This window comes from Vespa crabro, chromosome 7, assembly GCF_910589235.1.
Source record: "Vespa crabro chromosome 7, iyVesCrab1.2, whole genome shotgun sequence".
NCBI lineage: Eukaryota > Metazoa > Arthropoda > Insecta > Hymenoptera > Vespidae > Vespa > Vespa crabro.
In genome coordinates this window covers 5,550,914-5,570,023 of record NC_060961.1, presented here as the reverse complement: position 1 = coordinate 5,570,023, position 19,110 = coordinate 5,550,914, and the positions used below count along the sequence as shown (strand labels likewise).

Sequence of the window (19,110 nt, the reverse complement as noted above, 5' to 3'; positions counted from 1 at the left end):
ACAAAGGTGACAAAAATTTTCGCGACGAATATTAGAATCGATTTTACTTTCCTTTCATTTTAACTATTCTTACGAATAACAATTATTTCGAAGGAAATTCATTGCACGTATATGGTTATTATTCCCCCATGAGAATTACCAAGAATATAGAAATAAAATATTTTATGTATATACTTTTTAAAATAAAATATTCACGAGCCGACGGACTTTTCTTGCCCAAAGAGAGTCGTTCCTTTTTTTTTTTTTTCCCAATCTTTTTCTGTTACACAAGCTTATACCAACAATGTTACGCGCATAGAACGATATAATCTCTTCTCGCGGAGTTGTTCCTGCTAATAGCGGAACGAAAACGACATTTTCGTCTCGTATGTTTTGCTTTTGCTCTTCGACGAGATATTTATATTCTTTATAAATTGTTTTTGTCAGGTAGTCCTGAGCATGGTTCAGATATATTTATATCCAGTAGCTAAAGAGAGATATCGCGAAACTTGCTCTCGAAGGTACGTCGAAGTTTTAAGTATATAGAAGTATCTCTCAAGAGTTTCTTTCTTTACAAACGCAACAGTCAACAATTTTACATTATCGACATTTCTTGGGAAGAATCGCTCGCATGAGTAGGAATCGATCATTCGTACGGAAAAAAAATCATGATTTCGATGAATCTGATGCAATGCGTTGCGATGCGGAATAATAACTTTTTGTACGATTCTAATGTATTTGACGCTTTTTAAAAATGCAAGGAAATAAAATGTTAGAAAAGAAAAACAGAGATATAGATAGATAGAAAAATAGATAGATAAATAGATAGATAGAAAGGGAGGGAGAGAGAGAGAGAGAGAGAGAGAAAGAGGGAGAGAGAGAAAGAATGAAAAGGAAAGATAAAAAAAGAGGGGAAATTATTCGCGTAGAAATCGAAGGCAGTGAATCACAAGTTGTTTCGTTACTTTCGTGTAATAATATCCCGAGTAAGTGTATATAGCGGCATCAAATTCATCATTATCATTGATATTGTCGCCGTACATAATGTATTTACATATATATACGCGCTCATACACCACACACATTAACATACATACACAGTCATCGGAAAACCACTCGACTTTGCTGATCATAGAGGTCTCTCCCATGCGCGATATCTTTCTCTAACATCTAGATCCAAATATAAAGGCTATTATTATCAAGTTATCTCGATAAATCGCTCTTTTCGATTACCGAATACCGTATTTCATATAATATATATATATACATATATATATATATATATATATATATATATATATATTATACGTGCGCTTACATTTCTTTTCGTTCTTCCATCATTTTTATTTATTCTTATCTTTTCTCTTTTAAATATATGTTGTAATATTACATATGTATATATATATATATATATATATATATATATATATCAATACTTATATATATATATATATATATTTATTAACATATGTACAATCCATTCATATTTGGGCCATTTAACGATAAAACAATTCTTTTTTTTTTGTTTTTGTAGTTCAACCAAGTCCCTTAAGTCTATCTTAAATCGATGTGAAATCAGCACGTTTTCATATGTACGTGTGTATGTATTTTATGTATGTATGTACCGTACATTATAGGATTTACAATGAGAAAGGAAACGAGTCCGCTATCTTCGTTCCTTTCCGAATTAAAAACAACGATTCTCGAGGTTATATGCCGAGTGGTCGGTGATATTATATATTACCCGTACGACACGGAAACTCTCGACAAAATTCTCATCGCTTAAAATATCCTTACAGGTTAGTTTTACGATACAGCAAGTTTTATTCTAAAAAAGAAAAAAAAAAAAAAAAAAAAAAAGAAAAAGAAAAGAAAAAAAATAATAAAATAAAAATAAAAGAAAATAAGAAAAAAAAAAAAAAAATAATAATAAGTAAAAGAAAAGGAATCGACATTTCGAGCCGATCTCGAAAAGGCACCTTCCGTTTTGATATCTTCTTTTCCGTTTTTTTTTTCTTTATTTTTCCAACGATCGAAACTGAAAGGCGTCTTTTCAGTGCGTTTAAACACATATACATATACATATACATATACATATACATATATATATCTTGTTTTTTTTTTTTTGTTAATATTATATACATATACGTTTAATTTATCGACTTGTTATCGACGACAGAAAGAATTCAAGAACGATGCGAGATATTACGTATTGGCAGACCAAAAAAAAAAAAAGGAAAAAAAAGGAAAAGAAAAAAGAAAAAGAGTCATTAAAATACGACGGTTCCTTTGTTCCTTTTACGTGTATCGACAGCGCAAAGTTGGCGAGCCTATGTGAAGATAAACTTGTGCTTGCCAACAATATACGAATGTAATATAATATTAATCATAAAAATTAATAATAATAATAATAACAACAATAACAATTGTAATAATAATAATTATAATAATGATAGTAAATCGATCATCAAAGTAGATATACGTGCCGAAGAGCTTTGATACAATTGATAAAATATAAATTAGAATAGTGTACATTTAATAATGTACGACGTTAAGCTTCTTCTTGATTTTTTTTTTCTTTCGTTTCTATTTTTTATTTATTTCTTTTTTTTTTCTTATCTTATTCTCGTTAAAATGGTCGAATATAATAGTCGAAGGAGATATAAATCGATCACGTAATTAATCAAAGGAAAGAAAAAAGAAAGAAAATTCGAGTTATATAATCGAATTCATGAGCCAACTAAGCTCTATCAATCACGAATCATCACCGTAGTCATCATCATCATCATCATCATCATCATCATCATCATCATCGTCATCATCGTCATCATCGTCGACAAGTACATACAACGCAACGTAACGCAACGCAACAAGGATTACGAATGAATTTGTGATCCGTTTGCATACGCACGCGCAAACTTCGAAGAAGAATAATGGCTTTGCTCTTTTGCAGAAAAACACGCGAATTTAATGTTCACAAGTTTTTTTTTCTTTCATTCGACTTTTTTAGATCATTTTTCTTCTTCGTCTTTTCCTTTCTTTCTTTCTTTCTTTTCTTTTTTTTTTTTTTTTTTTTTTTTTTTTTAAATTAAAACTATAAAGTATAACTGCGGTCATATAGTTTCATATTTGTGCTTATCGATAACTCTGCCGTTCGTGAATATTGTAATTATTATTATTGTGACAATTGCAATATACGATAAAATAATACATTATGTAAACGAAGGAAGATCGAACGGCGAAAATTAAAGATTAGCCGAAGATCATAATTTTCAAGAACGAGAAAAAGGAACTTTAAAATTTCGATGGATCGTCTTAAGTTATTTTCACAGGAGAATGTGAACGAATAACATTTTTTCCCCCCCTTTAATTTTGATTATTTATTCCCGCAATACGATAGATACGCGCGACAAGTTCGAACGACAGTAATTTTTTTTTGTTTCTTCTCTCTTTACTTCTTTTTCCTCTTTTTCTTATTTATTTATTTAGATTTGCGCTTCCTATCATAATATTTTTCTCGATCTCGTAGAAAACCTCGAAGAAGATCAATGATGTTGGATCGTCGTAATACTTTTTCCTTTTTTTCTTCTTCTTCTACTTTTCTTTTTTTTTTTTAATTCCTTTTTCTTTCTCCGTTTGCGCGATGACGAAAACATATGTGTATTTTTTTCTTGCCGCAGGCTTCTATCCTTTTATTTCTTATGTACGGTTAACACTTAACTTCCTTCCTACGTATTATCGATCGAGGAGAGCGTTGGATTTTCGATAAGATCGTGTAATTATTCATGCATGTGTGTGTATGTGTCTCTCTCCCTCTCCCTCTCTCTCTCTCTCTCTCTCTCCCCCTTGTTGCGTATATTAGACGAAGACATATATATATAATACATATATATATATATATATACATATAACATTTTTTGGGGATGAAAGGAGGTATTCTTTTTTTCTTTCTATCTCTTTTTCTAACAAGAATCCTTTCGTTTTCGCCTGCCCGATCTGCGCGATTTATCATCCGCTGCCCTTTATATTTTTATTGGAATGGATCATTACTTGGTTCATATTAAATTTCGATAAAATTATCGGTAATGTATTTGCGTGTTACGTATATATGTATTTTTTGTCATGTCGCGTGTATACATACACATATAAGTGCTTACACATATACGAAAGCAAGTAGTCGATCGATGAAAAAAGAAAAAAAAAAAAAAAGAAAAGAAAAAGAAAAAGATTGTCGAACAAAATGACCTCTTCTTTCGTGTTACTTCGACGAAGCTACGATATATTTAAATATCTAGAGTGTCGTTCTAAAACGAACTGCAAGTTCTTTATTTTATTTCCTTCTTCTTTCATTAGGAACTTATAATACTGCTCGTGGTATATACCCTGGACCGACCCCTATCTCATGATTATTTACTTTTGATTTTTACCCTCTCGATTCTTAAATAAATAATTCTTGTGTACATTTTTCGTCTCTCTCTCTCTCTCTCTCTCTCTCTCTCTCTCTCTCTCTTTCTTTCTCTCTTTCTCTGTCTCTTTCTTTCTCTCTTTTCTCGTCGTCATTTCAACGAGATTCTAATTAAATTTAAAAATCAAAAAAAAAAAAAAAAAAAAAACGATAGATCGGCCTAAATTCTTGTCTCAAAACAAAGGACGACGAAAATTAGTCGAATCGTTGGTCCAGCGTATTAATCATTTTTCTTTTTGTTTCCACGTGGAAAGTTCACTAGAGCTCGCAACTTTAATACATACTAATACTCGAAACTTTAACTCGAATTCTAATTGAATCGAGCTTTCATCTATCTATCGTGCTTCACGTATTTACACGTGTTAATTGATAAGGAAAAACAGGAAGAAACAAAAAAAATGAAGAAAAAAAAAAGAAAAAAAAAAAGAAAAGAAAAACAAAAAGAAAAGAGATCTTGACCCTCGATGTTCACCCTTTTTACACTTTTCTACATATTTCTTTTTTCCAAATGGAATGTCAGTGTGCTCCTTTGCACGTAAATTAAATTTGTGTACGCGTGTCTTGTGTTCATCGTGTTTTATGTATGTATGTACGTTATGGCCTTTAATCGCGCGATTTCGTGAATAGTTTTCATCTACATAACTAAATATGCATATCTCTCTCCCTCTTTCTTTTTTTTCTCTCTCTCTCTCTCCCTCTCTCCCCCCTCTTTATTTCTATGGGCACACTTTCGTCTAAACGCGTTTATGAAGATAAAATTATATATGTATATAAGCGAATAGACGACTGGACGTTCGTTGAATTTTCGCGAGGATTGTTAGATCGGCATTTTTCTTTGAGTAGAGTTGGATCGACACGTACGATATCTTTTCATGTCGCGATATTTTATAATTTTCCTCATTCCTATTCGTGTCATTTTAAATCTCTCATTTCCTTTTTACGAGTAAATCGATCATATACGTACAGAGTAATCTCGTTCTATCATTCTATCATTCGTTCTTTCTCTTGCTCTCTCATCGGAATCATACTCGATCAAAAAACACCTCTTCTTCTAGGAATCATATACTTCGTGCATATTCATCTTCGTTTTCGTTTACATTTTCGTTTTTGTTTATCGTTTTCTTTAGACCTACATATTTTAAAGATTCTTCGTATCTTTCTTCTTCTCTTCTTTTCTTCCTTTCTTCCTTTCTTTCTTCCTTATTTATTCTTCCTTATCAATGAGCACCCGTCTAGGATTTTAATATTGGTTTCTTTTATTTTTAGTTTTATCACAGATGTTTTGTTCTTCATCATATCGCCCCATTTTATTCGATCCCTCTAATCTCTTTTCTTCTTTATTCTTATGGCCCACACTCGGTACAACATATATGTATAATAATAATATCCAACAGCGGGATTTACTGGAATTGACGTCGCACATCCCCCAACCCCTTGTTTGCTTTGTTTAAACCTTGGCGTTATTACGTTTCCTCTTTCTTATTTTAAGCCGACATGATTTAATCACAGCTCTCCTCCATCTTGGCGTTCTTGTGCGCGCGCTCAAGAGGAATTTGTTATTATTAGTATTATTATTATTATTATAATTATTATAATTATTATTATTATAATTACTTTTTTTTCCCTTTTTTATCGCGATTGTTTTCTTCTCCTTCATCTTCATCTTCATCTTCATCTTCATCCTAATCCTCATCTTCATCTTCATCTTTATCTTCATTTTCATCTTCTTCGTTTCTTCTTTATCTTGTTTTCTCGTTACGATCACGCACACTAAGGCCTGCCTTAGTACAAAAATATACATTCGCGTCTTAAAAAATAGATCTTATAGCATTCTGTACTGGCTAGCGTTCGTTTGATATTTTACATATTTTATGTATTTTGATTCTTGGCAGGCTGCTTAAGGTTAATTATCGGCTATGAGAGAACCATTATCGAGTGAATAATCCTCGAAACGAGAAATACAGTGTGTTTGTGTGTACGTGCGTGCGTACGTATGAGTGTGTGTGTGTGTGTGTATGGGTGGGTGGACATGTATGTGTAATTTTTTTTACATACATATTAAGTGTGTATGGAGGCTTCTTGTTCATTTTTTTTTTCTTCTTTTTTTCCGTATCGCTAAACGCTAGCTATCTTTGCGTGATACGCACCACACACATCACCCTTATTTTAATTGCTTCTTAATATCCTTTCGCTTAATCTTTCGCATTAATACGACGACGAACATATTCATAAAATCGCTAACATGTTTGTATATGTATATATATACATACATATATATATGTATGTATATATATGTATATGTATACATACATATATTAAGTTTTTCCACCATCGAGCGAATTGGAAGTTAAAAAAAAAAAAAAAAAAAAGAAAAAAGAAAAGAAAAGAAAAGAAAAGAAAAGAAAAAAAAAAGAAAAGCAAAGAAAAAAAAATAAAAGAAATAAGAAAAGAAAAAAATGCCCAACACTGTTGATAGCACTTTTAAGAGAATAAACCACTGAGGAGATTCACGAGAAAAATCTTACTCCCTATCTCTCTTTCTCTTCTTCTCATTCTTTCTGCTTATTCGCATATACATAGGAAGTACATGTTCTTTATGAGTAAGATGTCGATCATGACGCAACGTGCAGCTCGCTTAACTTTCATGTATAATATGTGCGCGCGCGCGCGAGATTGCGTATGCATATTTTTGTTTAAATACACCTTTTTCGGCAGGTTCAGTCTTATGTTTGTTGTATATCATCGCGCTCTATAATCAATAATACATATACGCACGCTGTGTACCTTCGCGTTGTGCCCATATTAAGCGGCTGCACATTTTTTGTTCTTTGCTTCTATTTTTTTTCTTTTTTTTTTCTTTTTCTCTTTTTTTTATTTTTTTATTTTTTTTCTTTTTTTTTAACGCGCATAGATGGTGCTACACATTATCACCTAGATTTATTCTTTTTTTCCTTCTCACATTTCATCTTTACTTTTCTATTTAATTTTTATCTTGTTTCTCTCTCTCTCTCTCTCTCTCTCTCTCTCTCTCTCTCTCTCTCTCCCTCACACACGCACACACATATAGATAGATTTTTCGCAATACGAACGCAACATGCATGGTCTTGTAACATACACACATAACTTCGTGCTCTCTTTCTCTCTCACTTTCTTGCTCTCATTCACGGTCTCGTAAACACCGCGCGCACGCGAGCATGACATTTTTTTAATAATATTTATAAGCACGCGATTTCGATGCTAAAGGAAAAATTATGCAAGAATGATCAAAGGTATATCGTTAAATGAAGAAAGAAAGGAAAGGAAGAAAAAAAGAAAGAAAGAAAGAAAGAAAGAAAGAAAGAAAGAAGGAAAGAAAGAAAGAAAGAAAGACAGAAAGAAAGAAATAAATAAACAAAAAAAAACCTAAAATAAGTAAAGGAAAGAGAGGGGAAAAAGAAAGAAAAACATGGCGAGCTTATGCGCGTTAAAATGGCGGCTAACGAGCGCACATTATTCGATTATTATACGAGTCTTATTTCGCGTTAAGACATCCTTCTCTTTCCCCTTTTCTTTTTTTCACACTTTCTTTCTCTCTCTCTCTCTTTCTCTTTCTCTCTCTTTCTTTTTCTCGTGTTACATCGTTCAATGTAAAGTAAATACAATTAATTGTTCACGCGCATGTAGTACGAAATGAAAGGGCTGTCGCAGACGCATCTCTTCTTCTATCTTAACCTCTAGTCATTTTTTGATAAACGATTGGCTTCGTTATCACCAAATGGTTCGACAAAAAATGTCTACTAAGGATTTAATGATTAGCTTTTAACGTGTACGTGTTGTATGTTTCTTCTCTTCCTTTCTTTTTTATCGCGACGTCGCGCGTCAAACGTTTCGTCAAAATTACTCTTACACCGCGACTCAGGTACATATTAAGGCCCGTTCATCTTGTATTATAGCGGCATTTTATCTTTTTCTCTCTCATTCTCTTTCTCTCTCTCTCTCTCTTTCTTTTTCGTTTTTAAGTGTCCGCTCGATTTACATACATTTTTTGTGCTTCACACTCGATCGAACCTTTCGTATCCGTGTATTTTTGTATACATATATACATACATACATATGTAGATTTGTATATATATATATACGTGTGTGTGTATATATATATATATATATTACACGTATTACAACATTGTTTTTTGCATATCTTATTCTTGACTTTACGTACAGCATGTTTGGGGTGGGGGTGGGGGAGGGCACATTATCGCGGCTTTCTTTCGCACATAAGTGTGGAAATACTTCTCCTGTTTCGTTTTTTCCATTTTTTTTTGTTTCTTTTCTTTTCATTTAAAGATTTCGACGCATGAAGTGTATGTACAGGATCACATATAAAAAAAGAATGGTATAATACGTGACTATAATGTACATACGACGACATTAATAATTATACAAGGATTCGAAAAAAGTAAATCGCATCTCAGAATAGTACAACTGTATATACGTTGGTTTTTTGGTTTCTTTTTTTTTACTCTTCTACTTATTTTTTTTTTCTTCTTCTTCTTCCTTCTCTTTTGTTATTCCTCCCCTTTGCGTTATTATATACGGCTCCTTTGTAAACAACATTCAAAATCGTCACCATTATTAATCGCACGATAGAAATGCGAGTGCTTTTTATTGCACCCAAATATTAAACTTTTAAACTTCGACAGATTAGTAGTACAGATATACCTATATATATATATATATATATATATATAAGTATATATATATACACATATACATACATATCTATATATATACATATATGTATATATACGATTAGCAGAGTTACTTCCTTCGATCTTCGTTAGATATACTCATGTTTCGCATATCGGCGATCGCTAAGAGCATAATGGAGAAAAATGGTACGTACAGAACAAACGGTTGTTGATCACAGTTTATATGATATTAACACACATACCGTCGTACAACATTCCGCATGATTCATCTTCCTCGGCTATCACTTGTATGCATGTATTACTTGGCCGACTCTGGCGTGCGCATCCACACATTTAAACGTTTTCTCTCGTTTTTTCCTCTTCTTCATCTTCATCTTCTTTTCTTTTTTCTCTTTTTTCTTCTTCTTTTTTTTTTTTTTTTTTTTTTTACAATTGCGTCCGATTGGTTTTGGTATTAAAAATAACCTCGGAACGCCATTTGACTTCTCGTTACTTTGAGTAGTTCTCAGCTCTGTACTTCTGTGCATTTAATACAAACTACGCGATATTCGTTTAAAGTATGTTTAATTCTATCGAGTTGTTTTAAATATCCCTTTTTTTTTTTTTAGTAGTGTCGCACAGCATGCTCTTAGCGAACGCTTGGCTCCTTTGTTTATCTACATTCTTCTTCTTGCATTGGATTGGAAAAATATCCGTTAAGAACGACGCTTTTCTCTTCTCTACTTACAGATAACGTTTTTGGAATTTTCGCATTAGTTTTCCTGTGGAAGATCATGGGATCGGACCTCTCATTCCCTTGTATAATTGTTTCACGGAATTTCTCTCACTTTTGTCCCATAGATGATCATCTTCCTTTCCCCAAGTTATTTACCTTGGTTATTAAATATTATCCTTAATGACCCTGTAGCAACAGGTAGACGTCAAAAAATGCTATCCATATAGCGTTACCTTGACGTTCTCGTTTTCTTCTTCTTTTTCATTTTTTTTTCTTTTTTTTTTGTTTTGTTTTCCTTTTTTTCTTTTTTTTTTCTTTTTTTTTTTTTTTTTTAACATATTAACCTTGTTCTCACATATACCAAGGTATTGTTATATCTACACGAAATTTACTTATTATTCTCCGCAGGGTATCGATGATATTTGGGTGAGAGGAACGATCGGTAAAGTAAAGATCGCGGTGAGGATATATATATACCTGATAAAAGTTTACGATTATCATTGTCAATATAAAGACGCGATTCCCTGCATAGCTTCTCCAACGAAGAAAAATCACAGCATAAATAAGTCATTCCTACCATCCGTCGTAAGGATTATAGAAAATCGTTCTCTCTTTCTTTCTCTCCTTCTCTCCTTCTCTCTTCCTCTCACTCTTTCTCTCTCTTTCTCTCTCTCTCTCTCTCTTTCTCTCTCTCTCTCTCTGTTCCTATCTCTCTCTCTCTCTCAATCATTGTAATTTCTATTACATTGTAATTTGCGTTCAATTTGGACATTTCGTCGTGAGAAAGACACGAGAGGTAGGCTTCTTATCGCTAGAGCATTGGGGATTGATCGTGTACTATACATCGGTAATCGAGTTTACGAACATCGATGATCCACGATCCATTAACACCGTTAACTATCTCCCTTGGTTGTGCCACAAATTAATTTTGTGCATATAAGGAATAAATCTTCCTTGAAGGAATGGTTTAAGATAAAACATGATCGTTAAAGAAGGAACATTGATGCACGTTAAACTCGCAAACGTATAGCGCAATATAAATGCGAGCTCCATATACATATCACATCCATACAAGAATTGTTAATATCACGACGCGATAGTTCGTGATAGACTATTCTCATCCTTTTTACTTAATAAGTTACATCTAACAACTAGCCGACGGATGGCAGTATGCGTTAATTAGATTTTGGACTATGAACTCATTATACGTATTCACCGCGTTGCGTACAAAAAAAAAAAAAAAAAAAGAAAAGAAAAAAAAAATCTTATAGAAAAATAAAGAATATAACTTTACAACTGTACTTCTGAAAATGTTCTCCTTCCATAAGTGGTCGTGGCTGTTAATGGATAGTCCTTGGATGACATTTTCTTGGCATTTTTTCTTGGAAGTTATTTCTCGTCGCGCAGGATAAGCGGCATAATAACCTCCCTGCTGTCACCGGCAAAAGGATTCAACACTACTGTTGGTAACTCTGTGTTCCTTAATGGTGCCCAGTGTTTACCCATTATCTCTTGTATTTCCTGTAATACAAAGATAAGTTATCATTAATTATGCCATTAGTAGAAAAATAATGCATGTACTCACATGTGTAATGGTCTCAGTCTTGTGCCACGATTCGCTATCAGACACAATATCACTTTCTGCAAATACAAGAAGTTTAAGAGTGCTTCCTCTAAGACGTGCGATAGCTAATAAATTTTCTTTGTAATATTTGTGTCCTATAAACACCAATTCCACGAGTTTAGAACACTTCCAAGCCACGAATACTAAAGGATCTGGACTGTAATAGATATAAAAGTGAATTTATGTTTGATTGTCATTGCTTTTTTGCATCAAAAATACGATGCAAATTAGTTACCTATCTGGCTCATTAGCATCGTCTGTAGCTGGAGTATTTACCGTAGTATCCATAGAATCTATCCATATGAGTGATTTTAATTTATTAGAATACCAGTTTGACAATTGATGTAGTACCTCTGTATTAAATTTCTCACAGAACAATACTTTTAAGTGCGTTAGAGGCATGGAAGGTTGAAGAATTTCCGTATCTAATACTTTTACACCAATATAAGAATGTATGAGATTTAGTCGTAGTTCACATTTTGGACTAAAAATAATTTTAATTAATATTACTTCAACAAAAAAAAAATAGCCTCTTAAAAATATAATATTTTACAGAATTATGTTAACGTACTTCTTTTGAACAAAGAATTCCCAAGCTGCATTTGATGTTCCTAAGTAATCGTTATGCCAACCATGTACATGTATCACTATCGTTTCCATAGTGCCACTGTCTAAAGCTCTGAGTAAGGCATCATTAACAACGTCATAATCTACTGTCAAAACAGTCAGTCTGATAAACGATTTAAAAATATATTCCTCCAATTCTATAAAGTCATAATGGTCTGGGTCATCTTTGACCGATGCTAGACTGAGATGCGTTAGATGTTTAGCCTGATGTAAAAGTAATGGTTCTAAAATTATATTGGCATTAGTTGCTAACTCTTCCATATATCCTAAACTCAGAGCTTCCAAACAGTTAGATGTTTCAATAATTTTCACAATGGATTTCATTAAAGATGTACTGTTCGTTGGACTATAAACAATTGTAAAAAAGAAACAAATTTGAATATATTTAAAACATAATTAAATATTTTTAAAACAATATTTGTACAATTCTACCTGTCAGTCTCACTTTCCATATACCAATTAGGACATTCAAATATGCTACTGCTATATTCCAAGTACAATTTTCGTAACTGCCTATTACAACATAATTTTTTCAGAAGATGAGAAGTTTCTACAATATGACATGCAATGTCACATCGTATGGTTGCTTCGTGTACACTAAGCCCAAAACAATCTGCCAAAAACCTATAAAATCATATAATTCAAATGTATATTAACATAATGAAATTTTTGTTACAAGCTTGAATTACCGACCTAGCCCATGAAATACTATCCTCATCTTTCAGAACAAAAGTAATTTTTCTCCAAAAACTGGGATGAAATAACGCATATCTCCAATTTTTACAAACCTGCATAAATTAGAACAGGTACATTAGATTCAATTAGAGTATGCCATAGAGATTTTATGTTCATATATATATATATATATGTTTTTAGTATTTTCATAGGTATATTTTTGATTTTACAAAAATTATATACATATATATATATATATATATATATATATATATATATATATAAGCGAATATTTACAATATTAGTAAATTACAATGAAATCTTGCGTGATGAACACTCAACCGTTGCGAGTTATACGCAATAGATAGAAAGGTCGAGTTTCGTAAACATCAAACGGCTATGTGAAATATAATCGTTTGATTACCTACTGTGTTAGGTCAGTTGACAGGACAAAAAAAAACAAAAAGTAGATGTATACCTGAGAGGCTTTTATCCTATTCTCCTGTGGCAAATACGAAAATATTTCTTGCAAAATAACGCTGGGCAGATTGTTCCAGCACGAGTTGTTATCCTCTTGTTCCATTTCTATGGTACGATTAGGAAGTATGCAAGACGAACAGCTGTTTGCCTTCATCGAAGACAGCTGCCCCTCGCACTTTCTTGACGTTGCCTCTTCTACTGTGTCACTTTCTTCGCGGTGTTTTAACATTTCCAGCCGAATTTGACCTCCATTTCCGGCGTGTAGCATTTTTAGCCACTCGCTGGCCACCGTTATCTCAATTAATTCGGCTAAATCCCTCTGTTCTACGGTTCTACGGCCGTATTAAAAACCAATACCCAAACCAAAATACGAGCGAGGTATTGCGTTCAACTTGTAACTCCCAACCGCACCGCCGTTCCTACAGTTGTGTTAAATCGTGTGTACTCCTCCCGACGATTCTTCGCGAAAATCTCGCATCCGATTGGTCCGCGCACACGTTCTACGCACACGTCAACTGAAATATGCCACTTTCAGCGAACCCTTTGGAGGATTTTCTTTTCTTTTTTCTCTTTTTTTTTCTTTTTTTTTTCCTTCTTTTTTTCTTTCTTTTTTTTTTCCCCCGTACGATCAGTGAAACGACACATTTTTGGCTATCCATTAATGTCGAAACTTTTCAGGCTAGCTTTACGTTTCTTTATGGTATATTATATAGTGTTAATATCTAACGCGGATGATTTTATGCGCAATAATTCGCGCGTAGCATATACACACGCGTTTATGTTACACGTACGTGCGTGTCAAAAAGTCATATTTGAACTTGACCAAACACATTGATACGTTAAAGAACTTTTAAAATGATGATCGGGTTAAATCAGAATCATTAAATTGTACCAATTATTGTAATTTAATTGCAAATATGAAAACATCCTGATTGGTGTGTTTAAATGATCCAATTGTTGAATATATTGTGGCCTTTCAACAGGCTGAAAGGGTCGGAAAAGTATTCGTCCGAGAAATGTCAAAATGGCGTCTTCTCAGGACGCTTGGTATCTCTCGTTGTTAGGTTTAGCTGAAAACTTTCGGACATCGAGCCCACCGAATATTAAATCATGTATTCAGTGTCTTCAAGCTGTTTTCAATTTTAAACCACCACCTCGGGTCGAAGCTCGTACTCATCTACAACTTGGAAATATTCTTCTTACTCACACGAAAAATATCGATTTGGCGCGATCACATCTAGAACAAGCGGTCAGTTTTTGATAAAAACTTTATTGATTTTTATATTTAATATCTTTTATATTAGAACTTTTACACAATCATCCTTCTTATATAACTTATTTTATTTATTTTGAAAACTACATAATACAGTGATACCTATTTTCTAACCTCTTTGTATGTTTTGATGTCAATATTATTTATGTTACTATCAATAGGCGCGTTTGAAAATATTTTTAAATTAACATTATTTTTTTTTTTAGTGGCGTTTAAGTCAAAATATAAACACGTTTGATGATGTTAAATTTGAAGCAGCAAGTGTGGTAGCTGAATTGTACGAACAACAGCAACAGCCAAATTTAAGTAAACCTATATTAAGAAAGGCCATAGAGTTATCTCAACATAATGTTTATTGGCACTGTAGACTTATATTTCAATTGGCGGTAAGTTCGATAACAATTTGTATATCTTTCTAATATATCATATAAATTATTTATATTATTTGTGATTACAGCAAATACATGCATCTGAAAAAGATTTCGTCGCAGCAAGTAGTTTGCTGGCCGTTGGTGTTGATTATTCGCATATTAGTAATGCGAGTTATACACGTGTATTATTTTTATTAAGTCGATGTATGCTCCTATTAATAGACAAGAAATTTACGGAAGTCCATGCACTTTTAAATTCGGCTGGTCACCATGTTGAAAATTGGCAAGGAAGCCCACACCAAAAAGAATACTTAAAAGTATATTATTTGGTGCTCCAAGTTTGTCATTTTCTTATGGCTGGTCAGGTAACGATATAATAATTATTATTTATAAATTATATTCGTTGATTTATATTATATTTTTATTACGTAACAGGTAAATAGTGTGAAACCTTGTTTAAAACAACTGCAACAAAGTATACAAACGATCATGTCTCCTAATTGGCCAACAGATGATGTAGTTACGGGTTCTAATATAGGAGATATGTTCATATGGATGCCAAAGGATCATTTATATGTTTTGGTTTATCTTGTAACTGTTATGCATTCAATGCAAGCTGGTTATATGGATGAAGCACAAAAATACACAAATAAGGCTCTTACCCAAATTGAAAAATTAAAAAGTACTCATATAAGTATATTTACAAATTTTTTGATTTTATCTTTGGAATTTTTATAGTTTAGTATAATAAATTTATGTAAATATTCTATTTTGATTCACAGTCGTTGATAATAAACCGATACTCTCTGTCTTTCAACTCATGCTATTAGAACATATAGTTATGTGCCGCCTTGTCATGGGAAATAAAAGTGTGGCACTTGCAGAAATAGCTCAGGCATGTCAACTTTGTAGGCGGCAACCAAGATTATTACAAGGCCATCGGCCTCAACTGCATGCTCTTTTGGGATTATATGCGATGTCTATGAATTGTATGGAAGCTGCTGAGGCTCAGTTTACAGCTGCTCTTAGGGTTAGAAGATAGAATAATTAAGCAAGCTATAAAAGTGATAAATATATCACAATAAAGTAAAATTATAGAATATCTGTTTAATAAGCTATAAGAAATAATTTAATCATAAATCTATGAGGATTATTGCTGATATATATGTCACATGTATTATGCACATATCACATAGGACATAAATTATGTATCTTAAAATTTGCATGCATTTTAAAATAATATAAAATGATATGTTACAGACATCCCAAGAACGAGAACTTTGGACGTTTGCAAATTTAAATTTGGCCATAGTATATCTTAGAACAAAAAGAGATGCAGAGTTGGGTGCATTAATGGAAAGAATAAATCCAGAGTCTTTACCATCACATTCGCATTCCTTGAGAGCAGCAGCATACTATGTTCAAGGTCTCCAAGCTTTTTTTGGAGCTAGACATAATGAAGCCAAGTGTGTAAATTGTGAAAAAATGTAATCAAAATATCTAAAAATATACAATTTATATTGCTTAAAAATTTTTTTAGGAGATATCTTAGAGAAACATTAATAATGGCAAGCTCAGAGGATTTAAATAGATTAACTTCTTGTAGTCTCGTTTTGTTAGGACATATATTTCTTTCATTAGGAAATAGCAGAGAATCTATGAATATGGTTACACCTGCCATGCAACTTGCTTCCAAAATACCAGATGTACACGTACAACTATGGGCTACTGCTATCCTGAAAGGTAATTGCATATAATTTGTGTGGGTGTGTGCTTTATGTGTGTGTGGGTGTGTGCTTTATGTGTGTATGTGTGTGTTTGTGTGAATAAATATGAACACACATAAACTGATTTTTACACATCATTTTATCTTAAAAATTTTAGATTTGTATAGAATTTGTGGAGATCCTAATCGTGAAAGTGAGGCATATCAAATGCATTGTACATTTTCTCAAACGCTCTTAAAGGATCATTTTCAAAGTACACAAATGAGTGAACATGCTCTTATACAATGGATAGATGGTCCTATACCTGTTTTGCCAAATGACCCACCACCTTCCACATCTCAAACAATTCTTCAATAAAATTAAAAAATACCAATTTTGCTTATTTACTTAAAGTAAATGGTTGTTAAATTGTGAAAGTATATATATCAGATTTGCGTGACAGTGCCGTTGAATGATCACGCAAAAACGGGAAAAAAACTAATAGTGCAAAACTTAATACATAAAAAGTAAGTTTGTTATATATTTAGAATTCATTTTATACAATGACATGTGTTGATTCCGTCTTCAATACGAAAAAGTTATTTAGACTATCAGAAGGGCGTTTGAATTATTATTATTTTTAGACAAATGTAATATCTTTTAGTATATATTTCTTCTACAGCCTCTATTTATAGTTTTAATGATATGAATAGAAAATACGCGTATCTTTATAAAACATATGTATATAAAATTAAAAAAATTTTCTATTTTTTTTTTTTTTAAATTATAAACTTTATTTCAAGTAAATTTTATATAATATTACACTGCAATACAATATATTTTGTGCTATATATTAGATATACTAAACCTAATAGATATTTTTAATTTTTTTTAATACAGTAGAGAGCACAAATATTTTTATCATTAATATTATATGTTGCTGCTATTATGTTAAAAGAATTAATGTTAATTATGGTTTAGTTTTTATTAAAGATAAATTAGTTTTAGATTAAATTAGATTAACTATTGCAGGGTTAACATGATAACATCATACCAAAGTAAAGTAAGTCAAGATAATGACAATGATAGGAAATGATAATATTGAAGATAATCAATAATTGATCATAATTGTGATTACCAGAATGACTGATGAATGTTCTCTGTATTAGTTTTATTCAAAATGAGATACAACTTATTTTATATAATGCTAAAATGTACAGTGAATTTTAACACTTCAAGATAAATATTTTAATAAATTTGTAATAGCACAGAGAGAATTTTATAAAATAAGGGAGTAATATATTAACTAACCTCATTTGCAATTAATTTCATTTTTTATTATAAATTGAACCGAAGAACATTTATTTAATTTTCAAACGCTTTTCTGAAATTATCTATTTTGCAGTTTTGTCCACTACTAAATATGTGATTTCATCTTCATTTTTTTCAGTCTGTATTTTTTTTTTTTTAACATACCATGTATTTGATACATATCAACATTATAAAATTTTACATGGTGTGATCAATAGTTGGCAAGATGACAATAATGTATTTTGTTGTAATCTATTCTGATATGTTTATCAAAGTAGCCATTAAAAATATAGGCTGTGGTGCAAATGGATGGTTAAGATATAGTCACCGATGCATTTTTATAAATTGGAATGTAGTTATACATGGTATAACAGTACCTGCAAAATATTTTGTAAAAAATGTTATAGTACTTATAGCATATATTAAATGCGTATAAGCGCGCGTGTTTCCTGTGTGGTAGTTTTTGCTTGATATGAGTCCATATATGTATGTAAGGTAAATATTACTGCACATAATATGATAGAAAATTGATATATATATTCGATTGATATATATATATATATATATATATATATATATATATGTATATGTATATGTATATATATATATATATATATATATATATATATATATATATATGATATATATCGATGTGCAAATATAAATTTTTGGATTATAGTCATTCTTTTTACTCAAAAATTAAATTAAAATGTTTAATCGATAATAATTGCTTTATATTTAGATCAAATATGCTATAGTATAGAAATATGCAAATGAGTATTATAATAGTACAATAGATTAAGGGAGTAGGTTATTAGAGGCAAGATTATAAATTAAAAATAAACTTGATCGATGCTAATACAAGCAATACATAAAAAACATAGTATATGGGGCCTTAGTAGACTATAAGAAGTGATAAATTTTGCCTAAAACTACTTACTCCAATAAATTAAATGTTTTTCATGTATATATATACTCGAAATTACAAAGTTATATATAATATGCTATATAAAAAAAATATGGTTGAAACCATGAACTAGTAACATTATGTAAAAATATTTCTTTGTCTTAATGTAATTAAAATGTAAACAAATAAGTTGTTTACTAGAATCGACTTTTACTTTCTAGTTCCTACTTTTCTGCGTTTCTATCTAATGTGACTACAAAAAATAAATATATAAAAAGCAATGTATCCA

The 19,110-nt window shown here is 31.5% G+C and overlaps 2 protein-coding genes across 3 annotated transcripts; one reads left to right on the top strand and one right to left on the bottom strand.

Moving 5' to 3' along the window:
* Nucleotides 1–2,090: 2,090 nt before the first annotated feature.
* LOC124425657 (F-box only protein 33) lies at nt 2,091–13,712 on the bottom strand. The gene is made up of 7 exons (XM_046966276.1): nt 13,252–13,712; nt 12,792–12,886; nt 12,531–12,722; nt 12,043–12,444; nt 11,707–11,955; nt 11,433–11,628; nt 2,091–11,368 (listed from the first exon to the last, which is right to left on the bottom strand). Exons 1-7 carry the CDS (start codon nt 13,519–13,521, stop codon nt 11,237–11,239), a joined length of 1,536 nt encoding a protein of 511 aa, XP_046822232.1. The 5' UTR covers nt 13,522–13,712; the 3' UTR covers nt 2,091–11,236.
* A 347-nt stretch (nt 13,713–14,059) lies between these two features.
* LOC124425656 (MAU2 chromatid cohesion factor homolog) lies at nt 14,060–19,021 on the top strand. 2 transcript variants are annotated; one of them, XM_046966275.1, is made up of 9 exons: nt 14,060–14,502; nt 14,733–14,912; nt 14,984–15,262; nt 15,333–15,579; nt 15,680–15,927; nt 16,158–16,363; nt 16,438–16,640; nt 16,782–17,130; nt 18,054–19,021. In XM_046966275.1, the coding sequence occupies exons 1-8, from the start codon at nt 14,278–14,280 to the stop codon at nt 16,979–16,981; spliced, it is 1,788 nt and encodes a 595-aa protein (XP_046822231.1). In that variant the 5' UTR covers nt 14,060–14,277; the 3' UTR covers nt 16,982–17,130; nt 18,054–19,021. The 2 variants fall into 2 exon arrangements, with proteins under 2 accessions (XP_046822231.1, XP_046822230.1); XM_046966274.1 differs by having other exon boundaries at nt 17,636–19,021.
* The last annotated feature ends 89 nt before the right edge of the window (nt 19,022–19,110 follow it).